This window comes from Notechis scutatus, chromosome 1 (genome assembly GCF_049901735.1).
Source record: "Notechis scutatus isolate UNSWTSFEM ecotype Mainland chromosome 1, rNotScu1.2, whole genome shotgun sequence".
NCBI classification, from domain to species: Eukaryota; Metazoa; Chordata; class Lepidosauria; order Squamata; family Elapidae; genus Notechis; species Notechis scutatus.
Genome location: NC_142009.1, coordinates 258946119 through 258966191, shown reverse-complemented (window position 1 = coordinate 258966191; position 20073 = coordinate 258946119). Strand labels below are relative to the sequence as shown.

Here is a 20073-nt window from a genome sequence, read left to right as displayed (position 1 = left end):
CATGCATATGTACTCAGTACTTTGTTTGAGCCCCTTTTGCAGCAATTACTGCCTCAATGCAGCGTGGCATGGAAGCTATCAGCCTGTGGCACTGCTGAGGTGTTATGGAAGATCAGGATGCTTCAATAGCGACCTTCAGCTCTTCTGCATTGTTCGGTTTCATGTCTTGCATCTTTCTCTTGGCAATGCCCCATAGATTCTCTCTATGGGGTTCAGGTCAGGCGAGTTTGCTGGTCAATCAAGCACAGTAATCCCATGGTCATTGAACCAGGCTTTGGTGCTTTTGGCAGTGTGGGCAGGTGCCAAGTCCTGCTGGAAAATGAAGTCAGCATCCCCATAAAGCTCATCTGCGGAAGGAAGCATGAAGTGCTCCAAAATCTTCTGGTAGATGGCTGCATTGACCCTGGACTTAATGAAGCACAGTGGACCAACACCAGCAGATGACATGGCTCCCTAAATCAACACGGACTGTGGAAACTTCACACTGGACTTCAAGCATCTTGCAGTGTGTGCCTCTCCATTCTTCCTCCAGACTCTGGGTCCTTGGTTTCCAAATGAGATGCAAAAGTTGCTCTCATCACTTTGGACCACTGAGCAACAGACCAGGTCTGTTTTTCTTTAGCCCAGGTAAGATGCTTCTGACATTTGTTGTTCAAGAGCGGCTTGACAAGAAAAATGTGAGACTGAGAGACCATTTAAAGGCCCAGGATCCCTTTGCAGGTGTTATGGCTTAATTAGCTGATTAGAGTGGGACACTTTGAGCCTAGAATATTGAACCTTTTCACAATATTTTAATTTTCTGAGATTGGGGATTTGGGGTTTTCATGAGCTGTAAGCCATAATCATCTCAATTATGACACATCATGGCTTGAACTATCTTGCTTTGCATGTAATGAGTCTGTCTCATATATTAGGTTCACCTTTTAAATTGCATTACCAAAATAAATGAACTTTTGCACGATATTCTAATTTTTCAAGTTTCACCTGTAGATTGTACTAAAGGAATATATGCTAGTTACCAGCTAGGAGGCTAGAGTGTGATAACCTAGAGATTAGATGAGAAAATAAATGAAGGGGATGGGGGAATAGTACTACTACTAAAGAAATAAAAATTTAATAAACCAAAATAAGTTATTCCAGGCATTAGCAGCATGAGAGAACACATGAAGAGAAGACCAGGACTCTCTCAGAAAAGGAGGAAAAATAAGAAATGAGCAATGGAACAGAAAATTGTGTGACTTAAAACAATTCAATGGCTACAGTGTATTTTAGGCCATAGCTTGTACAAAATTAACTCCTCTTATTTATGTACCAAATAATAGCTATATTCTGTTCCATGAAAGAACATTGATAATTTTCTAGTAGAAGCTTTCACGGATTGAGCTTCAATCAGGTTCAGGCACAACAACCAATCAGAAACCAGTTCTCACCAAGCTGCACCAATTGGAAACCAGCTTGACTAAAGACCAATAGTAACAGATACCCGGCTATAAATACAGGAGCCCAATCAATCCTTATTCAGTTGCTTGTGTTTTGCATAGTGGACAACCTTGCCTCTAAAGATGCCAGCCACCGTTGCTGGCAAAATGTCAGGAATTCTGTCCAGCCTACAGTCACTAACTCTGAAGCTTAACATTGCCCAATAATAATTATTTTTAAAGAAGAAATTGAACTCTGACAGAATCTTACTGTCCTGTCTTTCTGTTAAAAGAACAGACATCTCCTTCCAGAAACCATTTTTGAATAATCCAGGCAACAAATAATCCAGTATTATTTGTAATATAAATAACCCTGTTTGTAAATGGATAAATTCTAAATGTCTATAGTTTAACAATGTTAATTTCTTTAAACCTTACTATTTGGGAAATGGCATTTGTAATTATTGTACCTTAAATATCCAAAGCTCATTAATAAATGTGTGAAGCCTAGAATATAGGAGAAAAAAAAATCATTGCCAAATTGGATAGCATTCATATTTGAATACTGTCATGGATAATGGAAATGAACCAGTTCAGTTGCAATACTGTTGTGGATTTGACCAACGCAATGGAATTACATCTACATACAGTACATGTAGTGGGATTCCTCAGGATTCTTTCTTGGGCCCAGTGCTCCTGAACATCTTCATAAATTATCTAGATGAGGGGTCTGAATAGGTATTTATAATATTTGCAGATGACATTAAGCTGGGCGGAACTGCAGCACTTTGGAAGATAGACTCAGAATTCAAAGGGACCTTGACAGACTTGAGCATTTGACCCTATTCAACAAAATGCAGTTCAGTGGTAAGAAAAGTAAGATCCTGTACTTAGACAGGAAAAACCAAATACTGTACACAATGGACAACACCTGCCCAACAGGTAGTACCTGTAAGTGGAATCTAGGTGTCTTAGTGGAACATTGCTTAAGCATGAGCCAGCCGTGTGCTGCAACTGCCAAAAAAAAAAGCCAATGCAATCCTAAACTACATCAAAGGAAGAATAGCATAAAGAACACAAGTAGTACTGCACTAGTAAGGTCACACTTGGAATACTGTATGCAGTTCTGGTCACCACGATACAAAAAATATGCTGAGGCCCTAGAAAGAATGCAGAGAGAGCAACAAAGATTATAAAGGATCTGGAAGCTAAACCTTATGATGAATAGCTGAGGGAAATGGGTATGTTTAGCCTAGCAGACTGAAGGCTTGGCATGACAGAAGAGCTGCCTTCTAATACTTAAAGGGCTGTCACAGGGAAGGGAGAGTCAATTTATTCAAAGCACCCGAGGGCAGGACAAGAAACAATGGGTGGAAGCTAGTCAGAGAATAATCCAACCTAGAATTAAGGAGAAATTTCCTGATTGTGAGAACAATTAGTCAATGGAACAGTTTGCCTCCTTAAGTTGTGAGTACTTTGGAGTTGTGAGTATTAGTGGTTTTCAACCATTTGTTTAGAGTGGAATAAGAACTCTTGCCTAGGGCAAACAGTTGTATAGAAGATCTCCAAGGTCTATTCCAGCCCTATGATTCTGGCACTGCATACACTGTATTAGTTCAAGCATAATAGGCCCAAGTAAAGCTTTGTTTGATCAAAATGCATCTCCTGAAAGGGCCTCAAGAATTTCTTACAGAATGTTCTTTAGGGCTACCAGCAGTTGGTTATTTTTAAATCACAGCCCAGAATTAGTCCCTAAGAAGAAATACTGTTATTTTTCTTCACTGTGGCCTGCCTGCCTACCCAAGAAATGTCAGAATGCAAGAACTGATAACAATTAGAACTTATAGCAAGGATAACCATGAGTTGCTCACTTGTTGTCTGCCTGCCTTCTGGATGATAGTAGAGTTTGGACTTAGGACCCAATTCTCATTACTGCTCTGGGGGGAAAAAAACAGTCATAGTAATGATGTCATCACTTGCTTACTCAGCCACACTTTCCACTCCTTTGTGAAAGGGAACTGATAAAAGGAGACATATCAATTACTGACAGATATTTTTTTATTCGGATGCTGCTCTTATCCTTCCAGCTAAAAATGCAGCAAGGATGTGCGGAAGCTGCCAATGCTGATAAAGAGGTGATGAGAGACTAGGGTGAAGAGCAGTGGATCTTGCTCAAAGACCCCATGAAAACTGAATGGGAGAGAATCCCAATAGTACTACCATAGATGGCTATATGAGTAAATATGAGTAAAAGAATAACAATGTCCTAATTGCATCAGTTGATCAAAACGTAGGCTTTCACTTTCATCAGTGAGGCTTATAGTTTTAAAAAGGGCAAGAATGCATCCCTCCATTTTTTGTACCTGTGTGTATTTAGTGGGGTTATGTAAAAAGGGTGCTTTGAAGTAGGTGAAAGTTCTTGGATTGAGATCACAGTGCCAAGATGTTATATACTCGATATACTTAAAGGCCAACATTTTTGCACTGGAAACTTAGGGGGGAAGCCACTCAATTGTTCTAGTTTTGCAGTAAGATATAAGAACCGCTTTTCCCACAAAGAAGAACAGCACTCCTGAAAGAAAGTGGGCCTAGGAACATCAGGAGAAAAATAAATAATAATAATAAAAAAAACCCTGAGATTTCAGGAAGCTACACAGATGGGAATAGTGGATGAAAGGAATGAGTCTACAGTTGCTGTATAGAATGAGATGTTATCAGGAGAACAACTTCAGGCTATTGTGATCCAAAGGAAAGATAAAGAGAGCTCATAAAAAAGCCAGCAGGGTGAATAAGGAGCTGTCGGATGTCCTGAAAACCAAAAAGGAAGTGAACAGGAAACAGCAGGACATACGATTACCAAAGTCCATAGGGAAAAGCTTTTGTCATAATTTCACTTGAAATTTTGCTTGTGCAAATTTACTTGTTTGGAACTCCTTCAAAATTCAAAAAAGTTCATCTTTCTTAGACTCTATATGCTGCTATTAATTACTGGAGAAATTAATTAATTATTTCAGTTTTGAGGCTACCTGACTCCATAGTGACTCATTTAAAAATTTAAATGGAATTTAAAGAAACCCAACATACATATATAAGAAAGAATGCAGATGATTACAACCAAAAACCAAAGTGGCTCAGCCACCATCCTAGCTCAAGATAGGGGAAAACAACTAGGTCAGTAACAAGTTGCAGACAAGTCAACAAGGAAGGAGCAATGTGGAACTCTGGCTAGTACATATGTACAGGCAGATCCAAAAGCTTTTTATAATAGCAAGTAAGTGTTTTATTTATTTGTTTATATAGCTGCCCATCTCACAAAACAGCTTTTATTAACTTCTAGCATGTCAAATCACAAAAAGAAGCCTGCAATAATTTAATTTTGATCAGTACATTTTGGAGAGTCAAAGTAATGCCACCAGATTCTAGCAGGTCATGGAATAATTATGGAGTATTCCAGAGTGTTCCTCTTACTTTTTTAGGATAACATGTATTTATTTGTACGACACTGGTTTCCGTCCTATTCCTAGCTGTAAGTATTGCAGTCTGCCCAGAAGTTGAAGTTTCATTTGAATGCATGATAATTCAGGTCTTAGCTAGATTTCCTGGATAAGCTGCAACCACAGCCTGTGGTGGCAGGAATATTTTTTCTAAACCTCTGGTTCTGAAAAGAGGTATTTTTGACAAGTACAGTTACAAAGTAACAGTTACAGTTGACAAGTGAAGTTCCAATCTTCAGAGTACTGTAAATAATTTTATTGTAAATCTAATTGTAATATTAGATTAGATGACTAGAAGCTCCTTTAAGTAGGGGACAAGATGAGTAAGCTCTTGCAAAGCTATTCACCTCACTGCAATTGGTGTATTTATTTGTATTTAAAAAACCAAAGGGTACCATTGGTTTCAACCCGATAGGATCTGTTTCAGAATACCCAGGCACGGAGGCAGAAAAGCTTAGTGCTGCACTGTGCAACGTCATTTCCAGAATCCTGGATATTGATTTTCCAAGCTTCTCCCAAAGAAATTTCTTGCATTATTAGGCTTGAACTTCAGTTAAACACTTTGCTATGTATTAATTGTACACAGAACTGGATTTTTCTCTTTGAACACAAGAGGAACTAAAACCTAGGCTGCACATGGGCTTATTAAAGTGTTTATGTGATAAAAAGGAATCATAGCCAAGAATTCTCTTCTGCAGTTAACAATGTGATATACTGCACTGCAAACAGCCTTAAGGGGCCAGACAGCACATAGTATTTAATGTAACATTTGTAGACATGTACCTACATTACAATTCTCATGTACAAACATGCTGTTTGATCAAAAAATTTAGTTTACAAGTGTTCACACGAAGAAGGCATTTCCAAGTATTTATTGTCAAATACTGTCCATTTATCATTGAGATGATGATTTCAAATAAAGGTAGAAAAAGACATTGCAGTATTTGATCAGTGATCATCACATTTCCACCACAGGCTTTGTAAATTTAGTATGTAGACATATGAAATGAAGAGTTTGAAAAGTATGATTGAGATGTGATACCCAGTGAGATTGGGTAACATATTAAAAAGATCACACATTCAGTTATTGATGGAATCAAAGATATGAAGGATTCTTATGCTTCTCTGAAAATACAGACAGAGGATCTGAAGAAACTGAACACTGCTTTCCCATACTTCAGAATTGTCCCATCTGAGATTGCAGGGCTGTATTCCGCCATGAAGTTCCCAAATAGTCTTCAAATTACCATTACTCACTGAATTGTAATTTTTCATGTGACAGAAGTTGAAAAAAACATTTTCATTATCATCATCATCATCCTATTGTTATGTCTGCAGGTGCAGGGTCCACTTTTTGGATCAACGAATGCCATCTTGCATGTTCAAACAGCATCTGGGTTATGCCTGCATTTTGACAGATATGGCTATAGATCCATTGGTTGCGATAAAAAGACTGACCGACTGGCTTGTTGCCTGGGCCTGACATTGGTTTGGTCTGTGTTCAGCTCAACACCACCCTGACGGTTGGGCAGTATCCAGTGGCAACCATTAGAAAGAGCAGACCTCACTGCTAATATTTTCACTTACATTTATTTCATTTATTTTATTTGTCAATCGCTTACAAGGTAATATGTATCAATATAAACATGAATAAGAATACAGAAAATAGGTACGAATAAATGGGGACAATAGGACAGGGACAGTAGGCACAATTGTGCACTTATACACGCTCCTTACAGACCTCTTAGGAATGGGGTGAGATCAATAGTGGATAGTTTGAAGTTAAAGGAGTGGGGTTAGAGGATGTAACAACAGAGTCAGGTAGTGCATTCCAGGCATTGACCAGTCTGTTGCTGAAGTTGTACTTTCTGCAATCAAGTTTGGAGCGGTTTACATTGAGTTTGAATCTGTTATGTGCTCTTGTATTGTTGTGGTTGAAGCTGAAGTAGTCATTGCCTGGTAGGACATTGTAGCAGATAATTTTGTGTGCTTAAATCTAACCATAGGCAGCGTAGTTCAAGGTTGTCCAAGCCCAAAATCTCAAGCCTGGTGATATAGGGTATTCTGTTGCGAGCAGAGGAGTGTAGTACTCTTCTTGTGAAATACTTCTGGACTCATTCAATTGTATTAATGTCCAATATACAGTGCAGATTCCAGACTGGTGAGCCGTATTTGAGTATTGGTCTAGCAAAAGTTTTGTATGCGCTAGTTAGCAATTCAATAAATTCAATATTTATGTATGTTCATGTACATACAGTATCTGTTGTGTGCTCTTGTATTGTTGCGGTTGAAGCTGAAGTAGTCATTGACTGGTAGGACATTGTAGCAGATAATTTTGTGTACTATGCTTAGGTCCAACCGTAGGTGGTGTAGTTCAAGGTTGTCCCAGCCCAAAATTTCAAGCCTGGTGATATAGGGTATTCTGTTGCAAGCAGAGGATGTATGTTCATGTACATACAGTACATGAACAGAAATTAACCACAATCCCAGCCATATTCATTGTCTTTGTCTCCCTGTAGAATAGATCAACAATAGATTGTTGAGTTGCACCTAAATTTAATGCCATTATTCTGTGGATAGACAATAATGTATATTGGTTAGCAGATTGTAAAATTTCAAGGCCACCGAAATTATGGAGCTCAATAGGATGATTTTTTATTAGACATTCTCTCTCAGCCAAACTCACTTTGTACCTTGTTTGGATATGAGGAGACCCCCATGTAAAATGGACTTGATTTCTCAGAGAAAAAAAAGATGTAAATGCAATGAATAAATAATCCCATGTCTTTAAAATGTCATTGCTAATGTTACACTGCACCAATCAGATAGAATCAGAAACCTATACCTGAAGTATATTTAAAATAATTAGACATACCTAAACTATGCATTTTTTATTATATTGATGTGGGGGAAGGTTCACAACTTAGAGCTATCTTTGTATCTTGCCTGTCACAAAACATGGAAAGATACTTTGCCATGTTTGGATTTCTGTGTGCTTTATTAGCAATCAAAGCTTTGCCTTAAGAAAAGGAGGGGAGCACAATGAGGAGCTAAAGTATGTTAATTGTCTAATTATGTAAAAACTGGTTTAAGCAGGAATTGTGTATAGCATAACACTTAATATAAAAACCGTCCATTGAAATGTGAGAGGTATAGAAGAAGGCATGGCAATGAATAATTAGTATGTAGTGTTCCATCGTATAGGGATTTTTAAATTAATTTCCTATTGCAGATATTCAGTTAGGTGTGGGTTTTGACAGGTTTTTTGTTTTTTTTACTTCTAGCCTTCAGCTCAAAACTGTGGTTTTTCCTCTTGGTAGGATTTGTGTGCTTTAAATTGTGGTGTAATAGAACAGCTATTCAGCCAGCCAAGTTTTTCTAACATCTACAACTAGAGAAATTGCTTCCTATTATGTTATTGCGGAAAGAACATAACATGACTGCAAGTTTCTCCCTAAGAAAGGTGAGCAATGCATCCTTAGAACTACAGTCAACAATACTATAAATAAGTGCTTTTCTGCTTGGACATCCAAGCTTCATTCATCCTCCTGGGTGACAGAAGTTTTAAATTGTTAATTAGTGCCATTTTAGCTTAGCCTAACAATTCTGACTCCCTTGTTTAGTTCTTAGAAGCTGTATGAAGTGGTTGTTCCAGTAACTGACCAGGCAGCCTATACATTGAATAAATTATAATTATTTGTTCAGTTTATCTGCTACCTTTTCCCTACCGTGTTTCTCATATAATAAGGCCGGGTCTTATTTTTTTTTGAGCCCTGAAAAAATGGCTAGGCCGTCTTTTCGGGGGTGACTTAATTCCCCACCTTGCATCTTCAGGCGGGCGGGCAGCGACAGCTTGGATGTTGACCTTGGCGTTGGTGGGGCACTTAGTATCGGGGTCAACGCAGGCAGCACCATATCCGGGTGTGCAACAAAAGTACTTCCTAACGGCAAGCCCCCCCACCATTCCCCCCCATTTCGCATGTTTTAATATAGGCCTTAATTTGGGGGGGAGGGGCTTAATTTCATTTCATGCCTATAAAACATGCTGGGACTTCCTATTGGGGGAGGCCGTATTGTTGGAGAAACAGGTTGGTGCTCAAAGCAGGGTCACAGAACAACCACTACTCCAGTTTTCAAAGCACCCTATTGAGACGAAAGTCATTCCAGATCATGATCACCCTGTTATTAGACTTCCCTCTCAAATACTTCCCTATCCAGGCTCTCAAAGAATATTAAAATATCTAAACTTGATCTGAGGATGCTATGACAACCATATATGATTTATTTTATATTTGAGGTACCTCCTACCGTGTTTTAGATTAGCGACCCTCAACCTTTTGGGCACCAGTTCTGTGGAGAGAGGTTTTTCTGTGGACCAAAGGGGGCACGGTTTCATTTGCTGCCTGTATCCTGCAGATAGGGTTTTGTTTTCAACAGCCTGGTTGCTGGCATGCCATGGACCGCTGCCGGTCCACGGATCAGGGTTGGGAGACATTTTAGATAATCTTTACTTGGACTAGGACTTAAAGCTAGCACCCAGTTCTCCCCAACACGGAGCCCCCAGAATATCAGCAATTATTGGGCATGTTTCAGTGTTGATAGGTTTGGAAAGAGTTAATTCTAAATCATGTCTACAGCTATGTGGGATTATAGAAGTATTCACCATTTTCTGCAGATGGAGAATGGGACCTTGCTGAAGTAATTTTTAAGACTTTAGTACTTTTTTTTTTTTTTAAAACAAGTTTTATTAAAAGTTTCAACAACAAACAAATCATTACATATTAAATCTTTCCCTGTCTTTCTACAATAATTTCCCCAATATTCTCATAAAACACAAACAAACACAAACAAACATAAAAAAATCTTTTAGTAAAGTACCTTGGCCCCAGTAACCTCTCTTTGCATGGGCTAAAATAATAGCGCATATCACTCTTCACAATTCTATCTTATTTAATCCATCTTAATTAAATCATTAAATTTGTATCTTTTGCCCATTCATTATCCCTCTATCTCTTCTTATAATAAAAGAATTTCTCCTGAAATCACTAATCAGAGTATGATGCCTTTCTATCCTCCCCTAAGTTAGTAAAATTAAAATTCAACATAACAAATACCCAATTTGGTTCTGCTTGGTACATTCTATCCACCAAAAATGTTTAAATACATTGTATCCTCCTTTCCTTCGATATTTTATTACATTTCAAAAATCAATCATTATTAAATCAATCATTATTAAAAACTTCAACATTTCAATTTTAAACTTCAACATTTTAATTTCTTATTAAATCTTAAACCATTCTAATTTACTATTTCAAATATAAATGTTACAATACCATCTTCTGTACCTTAGCAGAATCTTTCTTACAGAAATTTATATTTCATCCTTTGTCTCTAAAAAAATCCCTCTTCTCCCATCCAATTTTAAAGCTTTGAGGCTTTTCTCCGCCTTTCCCCTTTCTTTCTTCCCCCACCAAATCTTCCTACCCCCTTCTTCTTCTAACCTCTGCCTTGCTGGGATCCCTTCTCTGTTGTGTTCCCTTTTTCTCTTGTTTGTTATCATTATATTTATTTTGCATCATATTTTTCTCTTTCTCAAATGTTTTTTTAAATCTTAAGTCCTTCATTTTCCTTGCTCTCTTCCTTCCTTCTTCCTTAGATAAGTTTTGGGATTCACTGAAGATGGCGTCTTCGTCTCTTTCTTGTTGTTCTTCTTCTGTTTCCATCTGTTCCATTGTCTGTTGGTAATTGACCAGCGCCATTTCTAGAAATAGAAAAGCTTTTTCCATGCCATCTTTGCAGGCTGCTTTTGTTTGCTCATATTCATCCCTCAGGTCTTCAAAAGGAAAGCCATTATAAATAAATCTTTTCTTTTCTTTATTCCTCTTCCTTCTTACACCAACCAAATATTCCGAGAGAAAGGCAAAACAATCCCAAAATCCACAATCCTCAATAAATCCAAGCAAGCCAAAATTCCCCCTTCCTCTTCCAGGGTGGTATCAAACAAATAAAAAAAAAGAGTCCAAATCTATATTTTAAAGCCTTATTGAGATTATATTTCTGTCCTCAAGTCTTCAAGGCATCTCCTCCAACAAGATCCAAATTTATATATTTTCTTTATCCTCTCCCTTCCGGCTTAATTCCGTCGGGGAGGAGAGTAAACTTTCCTTCAGCACCTCAAAATAGCCGCTTTTTTTTTTTCTCTTGTGGAAAAAATCATCAAAAACCATCTTTTCCAGGAATTAAATTAGATAAATCTCAAAGCCCTGGGTCAACCAAGAAGAACTTTCACTTTCAATAACTTTCTCTTCTTCCTCCTGCGCATACTTGCCCGGCTGTCAACTTCTTTGTGGCGGCCATTACGGACCGCCGCTGCACCGTCCTGGTAAAAGGGGTTCTGCCGGCCAGGAGGGGTCTGCAACACCCCAAACCCTTCCTCCGGATCCCCTTACCTTCAGCTACCCCTGCAGGGCAGCCTTGCTCCGCACCCGTCCGGTCGGAGCCCCAAAACGGCTAGCGCGGCAGGGATCGCGCAGCTTCGCGAATCCCTACCGCCGCGAAGCCGACAAACGGAAACTCCAAAGACTTTAGTACTTGAAAGTACTGTACAGTTGAAAAATTAATAGAACAGGCTTGTAGACCCTTCCAGCCTTTAATTCTTTACAGAAATATATTTTAATTTCTATCATATTAAGTAGATCCTAACAGTTTACTTTTGCCCATTCAAGTGCCTTTTGGATAAAAGTCCCCCCCCCCCCCCCACATGGGATTACACCATATTTTCAAAGAGCTCTTTATTAGTTATTTTCTTTCCCAGCTTATCCTATGTTTCTACATTTCCAAGGTTCTGTTTTGCTATCTTTTTTTTTTTAAAGCACAAAGCAGTTGGCAAGGGTTATACTTGTCTGTGCTAGCATGGAGGGATGTGGCTTTGGCAGAAGAAGAACACGTTGCCTGAGGTTCCTTAGGTTTGTTTTAAAATTTTCAATGGAGAAAATTTGGCTGTGGAAGCACAGTTCCAAGAGGTTGGTTTTGTATAACCAAGTCCAATCAGGGATATAAGGTAAAAATAGTCAAGACAACACAAGCATGCGATCAAAAATTCACCCCTTTTTATTACCTATGTGCAATGCATATAAATAGGGGCAGAATTTTCAAGGTTGAGGCTGCTATCTTCCCTTTTTTGGCTCGCCTCCAAAGACACTCCTACATCCAATTACAGGTTATCATAAATGTAATTATAGCACAGCTGTGCTTTTTTAAAAATCTAACTCAAAGAACATTATTAATTGGGAGGAGACAGTGGTTAAGATTGCTTTTGTATAAAATGAAGCCATTGAGATACCATAGATATAGCATGCTGCACATAAAATAGAGTGTGCTGTTTGATCTAAGTTATATAGACATAAAGCAGGACCCCTGGAATATTTGATAACTGCACAGAGAAAGTCCCACGTTGAAAATTACAATGTGAGTCAGGGCCCCACAGAATCTTTTTGTTGCTCCAGTGCGATCCAAAGTGGGTAAGGCCCACAAATTGATGACCATTTGTTTGATATTTTGCAAGATTCTTTGGATAATTGAATTGATAACACAACCACTTTAAGATTTGTACCCATGATTTCACTCTACTCAGATGCTCCAACTCTATCCAGTTTGGGATTATGCAAAATCTGATACATCAATTTAGAGGACCAAAGTTGTTTTGTAGATTTATTTATATTTATTCATCACATTTCTACAATGCCCATCTCACCTAAGTGACTCATGTTTTCATGAGGAAACAGCTTAAGACCATGTCCCACTGTTAGCTATTAGCATATGGTAGCTTGAAAAGAGTCCATATTATTTTTTATTATTACTTTTCACAACTGAAAATTAAGCTGTTACAGGCCATTGCATTCTGAGTTACTGGAAAATACATGAGCCTATTAAGATGAACATAAGAAAGATACAGGAATATTTCTTATGTTCATCTTAATAGGCTCATGAATTAACTGTCTATGTTTATATAGAAACTTAAAGGCATGCAAAATTAGGAAAATCTTTAAAGTAGAACTTTGCAAATTTGACTACAAAAATTTGGTAAACTATTATGTGAAAGCAAAATGTTAAAATGTTTTCCTGTGTCACTTTGCTGCCATCTAATGAGCATTCATTTCTGCAGCCCAGGCACTAGTTGAGGGCCACCTTATCTTTAAAATTATTTGTTGGACATGAGCGTTGGGTACAGTCCAAAACCAGTGAAATCATTTTTGCTTTTCATTCTGCCATCTGCTCTTCTCTTGGTCTTCTTCCTTCCAATAGCAAGGAATGCAGGGGAAAAGGAAAATGATTCTCTCAGGGTCTAAGTTAATAAGGCCTTCTGAGCTAAGTACACACTTAGGCTGCCTAATGCTGATATGAAACTTAAATTGAAAAAGATTCTATCAGACATTATTGTATTTTTTTAAATATCTAATTTACACAGTACATTTAAATTATTGAAAACTAATATAAGTAGCTCATCTGTAATAACTCCAAACTGTACCGTCAGTAGAAATTATATTCCTACATACTGCAAGAGGAACAAGAAGCTATTTATGATGCAGAAATAAGATTTTGCCTTCTTGTTCCTTATTACATACTATCAGCCCATCCACAGCTTAGAAAATAGAAATGAAGGCAAAACTATAAAATCCCATGTATACTTTTGGCTGGCTCTGATTTTAAATTGCCAAGAAACCCAAGAAATTCAGACAAGGCACATTTTATTTCTTCACACTTGTTGCAAGGAAAGCCCTGGCTGTGTTCCCATCTAAATATATGAAATGGACTTGTCTGCTTTTCCCAAGCTATTGCCCTCTACATGAATGGGGACTGCAATTTCAAAAGATCTCCAGTCATATTGATTAGGATTTGTAGCCCTAACATATCTGAAAGGGACCAAACCAAACAGATAAGAACTGGCTCAAATTGTGTTGAAATTTGATTCTTATAAGAGTCTTGCTGAGATCTGGCTTGTAGTTAGCCTTTAATAGTAAATCACTTAGGCAGCTGAATTCAATTGAATTAAAATTCAATGTAATATAAATTCCCATTATTTTCCAGGGCAGATAAACAGTCTTCTTTTGTGAATCCTTAATTCAATGCCAGCCCAATCTCTTCTGACTGATCCTGACTTTCAATTTCTTTCACAGCTTCTTCAACATAATCTGCTGCTAAATTCATTCGACAGTTCCTGAGAGCTTTTATTATATCCTCCACCTTTGCTCCCTTTCCTTTTGATTTTTGCCATTCTACAAGTGATTGCATCAATTGTTCTTCCAAATTGTAGGGATTAGCAACCATAATCTTTTCTAATTTGGCATCTGAAATTCCAAGTGTTCGAGCAAGCGTTTTCCAGTTTCTTCCAACATGTTCACATATGACTTCAAATGCTCTCTTCAGTTTATCTAGAAAGAAAAGCATACTATAAAATAGATGAATTGCAGTGGGACACTTATGCATCATTTATGTATCAGTGTTATCCCTTCCTTGTCCTTCTCCAAAATTCTTGTTGCTTAGGGGTTCAACATTTATTCAGATTGGAATAAGGTCCATATTACCCATTACCATCCAAATGAAGTATGATATACAAATTCCGCTTAATTTTTGACAGTCTCGGTGTCCTATTCTAAGACAGCAGGTATGTTCTGGGGAATTGTTAGGAATCTTTAACACCTTTTCAGGGGGCCTGTGAAGTCAAATATATACGTATTTTTAAAGTTCTGTTTCAGTTTCTAATATGGTAAATATCGATAGCTATAACCCACATTGCTTGCCCCAGCTTCTGCCCACCTAGCAGTTTAAAAGAATGCAAATGCAAGTAGATAAATAGGTACCACTTTGGTGGGGAGTTAACAGCATTCTGTGTGCCTTTGACTATAGTCATGCTGGCAACATCACCACATAAGTGTCCTCAGACAACACTGGCTCCCTCAGGTGGGGCATGGATATCAGAAACATTATGGGGCTATTCATGTCATCTTCTACAAGCTTTCTGGGAATCTCAGAAATTTTGTTCTTAATCAACACTCTTCAATCGTCTTTCCTGATTTGGCAACCTCCTGGGAGATTAGTCCAAATTAAACAAGTGAGATTCATTATAGAACTTCCACAGGTTAATGATTTTAAATTTATTACATGTAGTCCTTGATTTATTTCTAGTCATAATTAATGTCAGTCTTAAGTTGGGTCACCCATGTGATTGACCGGTTTTATTTCTGTAGCAATCACTAAGCGAATGCTGCAGTTGTTAAGGAAACCAATGGTTCGCAGTGGGCCTGGTTTTGCCAAAAACTGGAAGTAAACACTGTTGTTCAACATGATGTGACGGGACAATGCAAATGGCTGTAAATACAGCCTGATTGATGAGCACCTGGTGTGATCACATGACTGCAGGGGAGGCAGTAACCATTGGAACGTCTAATTTGAGTCGTAAATGTGCCCAGGGAGGTCCATTATAACTGTGAATGGTCGCAATGTGATCAGTATTAAATCAAGGACTACCTGTATTAGCTGCTCCCTCCAAAAGCTGAAACCTATTACTCAAAAGGTTCCGTTACATTTTTAAAAATATAAAACTCCTGAGAAGGATTGAGCAAGATGCAAGGGGCAATTATTCAATAATATTCTTTCTCCTATGTCTGTCTTCTCTCCTGCAGTTACCTGAGGGGCAAGACAACTCTGGGCAAGGGAAGGTGGGATGAGATGCCAAGAACCAACAGTTAATATGGAGCAGCTTGTTTGTGTAGAAAGTTAGCACCCATCCCTCTCTTAGAAGAATGCAATATTTTGATAAATATTAAAATAAGGCAGAATATTATATTTTCCTGGATGAGAAAAATTGAGAAACATGTTTTTTTAGAGGGAGAAAGCAGCCCCCACTTTTCTTAATAGCTCTCAGCAGATGTCAGCACTTAAGAGCTTATTGAAAGAAGCCTAGTATCTAGGTAGCTCTATTCATAGGCAAAAATTCCCAGCAGCAAGGTCTAAACAAAGGTAGGATTAGCCCTCAGCCACAATAGGAATTGCCCAATCCCTTTCATTGCATCACAGTCCAAACTTCAACCAAACTTAGCTCAGACAAACACCTAGGATTTGTACGTTGCCAATAGAGCCAGCTATGACCGCTACATAACCCCTATATGGCCCCATGGGAATCTGACAACAGCCAATAGAACACATGTTCTTGAACAGGAAGCTCAAGTGCAAAGCCCAAGAGAAGGTATAAATATCCCCCACTCTCAACTCCATGTGGTCAACTGCTCCAATAAATGGACCCTCTTTCCAATCAGCCTCCAGCCTCCATTTTGTCTCCTGTGACTTTCTCCTGGCTTGGAACTGAACTGATGGATTTTCCTTCCAACACTTGCATAGAAGCAAGGTACCTTTTGAACAAGGCACCTTAGACTTACACATTCCACGGAGTATTCCTGATTCTTATATTTCACAAAAATAACCCCAAAGTGTCCTGTAGCACCTATAGAGCCACCTTAATGGCCTGAGTATTTACCAAAAAGTAAATCCCCTCATAGCCAGTGGGATACCTTGCAAACTAACATATGGAGATCTGCAGCCCTGCCTCTCCAAGGACCAAGGCACCTTTTTTTTTTCCAGATCAAAAAGAAAAAAGAGCAGCCTACATTTCTGTTTATCATCTGGCTGATGATCTGGATCACCATCCGCTGTTTTGATGTACTGCTCCAGCTGGGTTAGTAGATCTTCTCTGTGCAGACATGTAAGCATGTGTCTCAAAGCCCCCACATCATTGTACGCAATTTTTTCCTGTTCCAGGAGAATCGTGAAGAGCTCGTTGCCACTGCTCACATCTTCCAGTTTTTTTTTACCAATATGGCTCCTGCAAAGAAATTTGAGATCTTTGAGCTCCGCGGGCGACAAGGCCCTTGAAATCGAGTGCAGCAAATCCAAAAAGGGATCCATTGCTGGAAACCTAGAAAGAATACAGGGAAGGTTCAGAAGTTTTTGTCCAGAGTCAAACTTCAGGCAGTTTTTTTTTTTTTTAAATTTCTCTCTCTTTAATGCCGATTTCCCCCTTTTTCCGGAATCTGCAACTTCTGGCTATCACAACTCCTGGCCAAGCAGAATCCTAAAACGAAAACTACAAGTTCTTGGAAAAACTTCTGCGCGACTACTTGTTTTTTTAGGCGAAACCGCGTCTTTCCCTCCAGCCAACTAGCCTGCAGACTTCTCCAATGCATCCGGTTCGAGCTTTAATAACATGTTCTTTTTTTTTTTGGACTTTTCTAAAGTGCTCCAGCTAACATTTCGCGCGACCCCAACTAGATAGGCTCAATTTAAGAATCTGGATCTTTTTAAAAGAAAAAGAAAAACCTTGAGACTTACTTCCTGCTTCCCTGCGACTTTGCCGCTCTCAGGCGTCACAAGAGGAAAAGGCTGCACCTCCGGAGTGCGCTCCACCCCCGCGTCTTTCTCCAGGGACGGCTCCGGAAGGTGGCGATGCTGCCCAGCTTTTCCCACCAATCCGTTAAATCCGCTCACGGTTTGATTCCTCAGGCGTTGGCGGTGTTGCAGACGTGCAGAAGAGCGGAGATAAACAGGTTGCTTTTAATTGTTAAATAGGAGTATTAACATGTTTTTAAAAAAGGACTTGATGTCGCCTGAAGTCTGGTCTAAAGTATTTCTCTTTTATTAAAGAGCCCGCATAAACTCCTCCGTTACTATGACGAATCTTTAAAGAAGAGCATTTCCGAGTCGCCGTTTGTGTTCTTAATTCCCCTCCATTTTTACTGAAAGATTATTTAATCTTTATCCTTTACTGGAGCTCGGCAGATGTTTCCAGGTGAGTTTTGAGGACGAAATGGTGACGGTGGTTTTGGGGGTAGAAAATGGTACCCTTTGAGATCGACAGCTTCTAGTATTCTCAGTCAGAACACAAGGCAAAAGTTGAAGTTCCTTTAAGCTGAGCTCGATTCTTGGGGACTTCCTGGACCCACATCAGTATCAGCAGGTATACAGCATCAGGACCAGAGGTGGTATTCAGCAGAGAACCCTTAGTGGAAATTTTAAGTAGTTCAGAGAACTGGCAAATATCACCTCTGACTTGCCTTGCCTCCATCTATTCTCTGCCTCTCAGAGAATAAAACGGAGCTGGAAAGCAGGTTAGTGGGCTAGGGGGTGGGGGAATGGGATTTTATTTATTTTATTTATTTTGATTTGTCAATCGCTTACAAGATAATAGGTATAAGTATATACATAGTTATGAATGCATGAAATGGGTACATATAAGAAAAATAAAACAATAGGACAGGGACGGTAGGCACGTTGGTGCGCTTATGCATGCCCCCTACAGACCTCTTAGGAAAGGGTCAATAGTAGACAGTAAAAAAAATATGGAACGCTTCATGAATTTGCGTGTCATCCTTGCGCAGGGGCCATGCTAATCTTCTCTGTATCATTCCAATTTTAGTATATGTGCTGCCGAAGCGAGCACTGTGCTGCCTAAGGTTATTTTGCAGTAACCTTCCCCCTGGAGTGGGGTGGGAAGATTTTACAGTATCCTTCCCCTGCCACACCCACCAAGCCATGCCCACAGTAAAAAAATTTGAATCCATTACTGATCAGGACAATAATGGTGCCATTGGATTCTTTGTTTTCTCAGTTTCATAGTCTAGCTAGCACATTGCTTCTCAACCCCAGCAACTTGAAGTTGTGTGGTCTTCATCTCTCAGATTTCTGCAGCCAGCATGCTGGCTGGCAAATCCTGGGAGTTGAAGTCCAAACAAATTCAAGTTGGTGAGGTTGAACAACAATTGGTCTAGCTCTTACTGCCTCCCTTGGACTTAAGAACACAAGATAACTGTAGGGCGAGGCAAGAAACTTGAAAAATCATATGGTCTCCAAGTATAAACCAGATTTTTTTTTAGGTTGACCACATTCTGTTTGTTTATACAACAGATATTTCAGTATTTGCCATAGTATAGGACCTCAAGGTACTAACAATTGTTACCATCCAAGATGTATGAGTAATCCTAATCCATTCTACATTAGAAATACAAGTAGGTGTTAACACGAGATTCCCTCCCAGGCATATTTAAAAAAACACAAACAAAAAACAGAACAAAACAAAGAGACTTGTAGGCATCTTCTGAGCTGCATGAAGAATTTTCTCTGCAAATTATGCTGTGGCTATTCCTGTTCTTGTAGAAGGAACTAGAATGAAAATACTGGTGCAGCCTTTCATGGTGAGTGTCAATCCAGTGGTGATAAGCTTCTGGGCTAATAGGCCATGATGTAATTATCTGATACAATTTCCACAGTATCATTTTGAAGCTACTTTAATTGCTTATTTACCAGATTTCCAGTATTTCAATTAAGTCTCTCTAGGCTAAATTCAACTTGATCTCCATAATATGTACCTACAATTATCTTGTAAATATTTATTATAATTGGATTCTAAAGGATTGTTAGCATATACTAGATGAAGAGAGAACATTTGACCCCAGATCCAAATTCAGCTCAGATCAAAAAGATTATCCTTCCCCCAGATGGGAAACTGGTCATGTTCCAGATGTTGAAGAACTAGAGTTTACAGAATTCTTCCCACTGACGATGCTGGGCAGCTCAGCCAGAAACTCTATGTTAGGATAAATCATTGAAGAAGCAATGCACCCAAGGCGGCTTCATCTGTCAAGAATATGTAAGATGTACTTGTTGAAGAGCACTTGACTTGCTGGAGAAAGTAAACAGGATGTAATGAAGGGGATCTTAAACTGGTTGGAAAGCAAGTCTGGTTTTCAAGAAAAGTAGCCTGTCCTTTATGAAGTGGTATCTGCTGAAATCCAGGAGAGGGAGCTCATCAAGTTAGAAATGAAAGGAAAATTGTGCCTCTCACTAGAAATAGCTGCAAACACATTGGTGCATGGAAGAAATGGAATTATCATGCCAGGGCACATGACCTCATGTTCTCTACTTGGATGGCAGCCTAGTCAAAATCAGTTGAAAGACATAATAAGGGAGACCAAAGGCCCTAAAGTTACCCATCAGCAAAAAGCATTTGCACAGCAGAAAAAAGGGATAGCAGTTAATTAAAGTGAGAAGTCAAGCGTTTAAATTAATGTTTGTCTACATGATGACATGTATTAATATATTAATTATTACAA

At 38.8% G+C, this 20073-nt stretch overlaps 1 protein-coding gene, 1 long non-coding RNA gene and 1 other non-coding gene across 3 annotated transcripts; 1 reads left to right on the top strand and 2 right to left on the bottom strand.

Moving 5' to 3' along the window:
• Positions 1–12594: 12594 nt before the first annotated feature.
• On the bottom strand, positions 12595–17341 carry FADD (Fas associated via death domain). Its single transcript, XM_026664734.2, has 3 exons — positions 17297–17341; positions 16576–16883; positions 12595–14343 (listed from the first exon to the last, which is right to left on the bottom strand). The coding sequence occupies exons 2-3, from the start codon at positions 16871–16873 to the stop codon at positions 14030–14032; spliced, it is 612 nt and encodes a 203-aa protein (XP_026520519.1). The 5' UTR covers positions 16874–16883; positions 17297–17341; the 3' UTR covers positions 12595–14029.
• On the top strand, positions 16883–20073 carry LOC148133339 (uncharacterized). Its single transcript, XR_015746681.1, has 3 exons — positions 16883–17511; positions 17609–17753; positions 19459–20073. It is a non-coding gene; the product is annotated as an uncharacterized LOC148133339 (long non-coding RNA).
• LOC113410324 (U6 spliceosomal RNA) lies at positions 18298–18404 on the bottom strand. Its single transcript, XR_003370654.1, has one exon. It is a non-coding gene; the product is annotated as a U6 spliceosomal RNA (small nuclear RNA).

Excerpts from the sequence above, each read along its gene's own strand:
- FADD (XM_026664734.2), bottom strand. The coding sequence starts at position 16,873 with ATGGATCCCTTTTTGGATTTGCTGCACTCGATTTCAAGGGCCTTGTCG. Across the intron at positions 14,344-16,575 it reads GCCAGATGATAAACAGAAAT|ATAAACTGAAGAGAGCATTT; the intron begins GTAGGCTGCTCT and ends TTTTCTTTCTAG.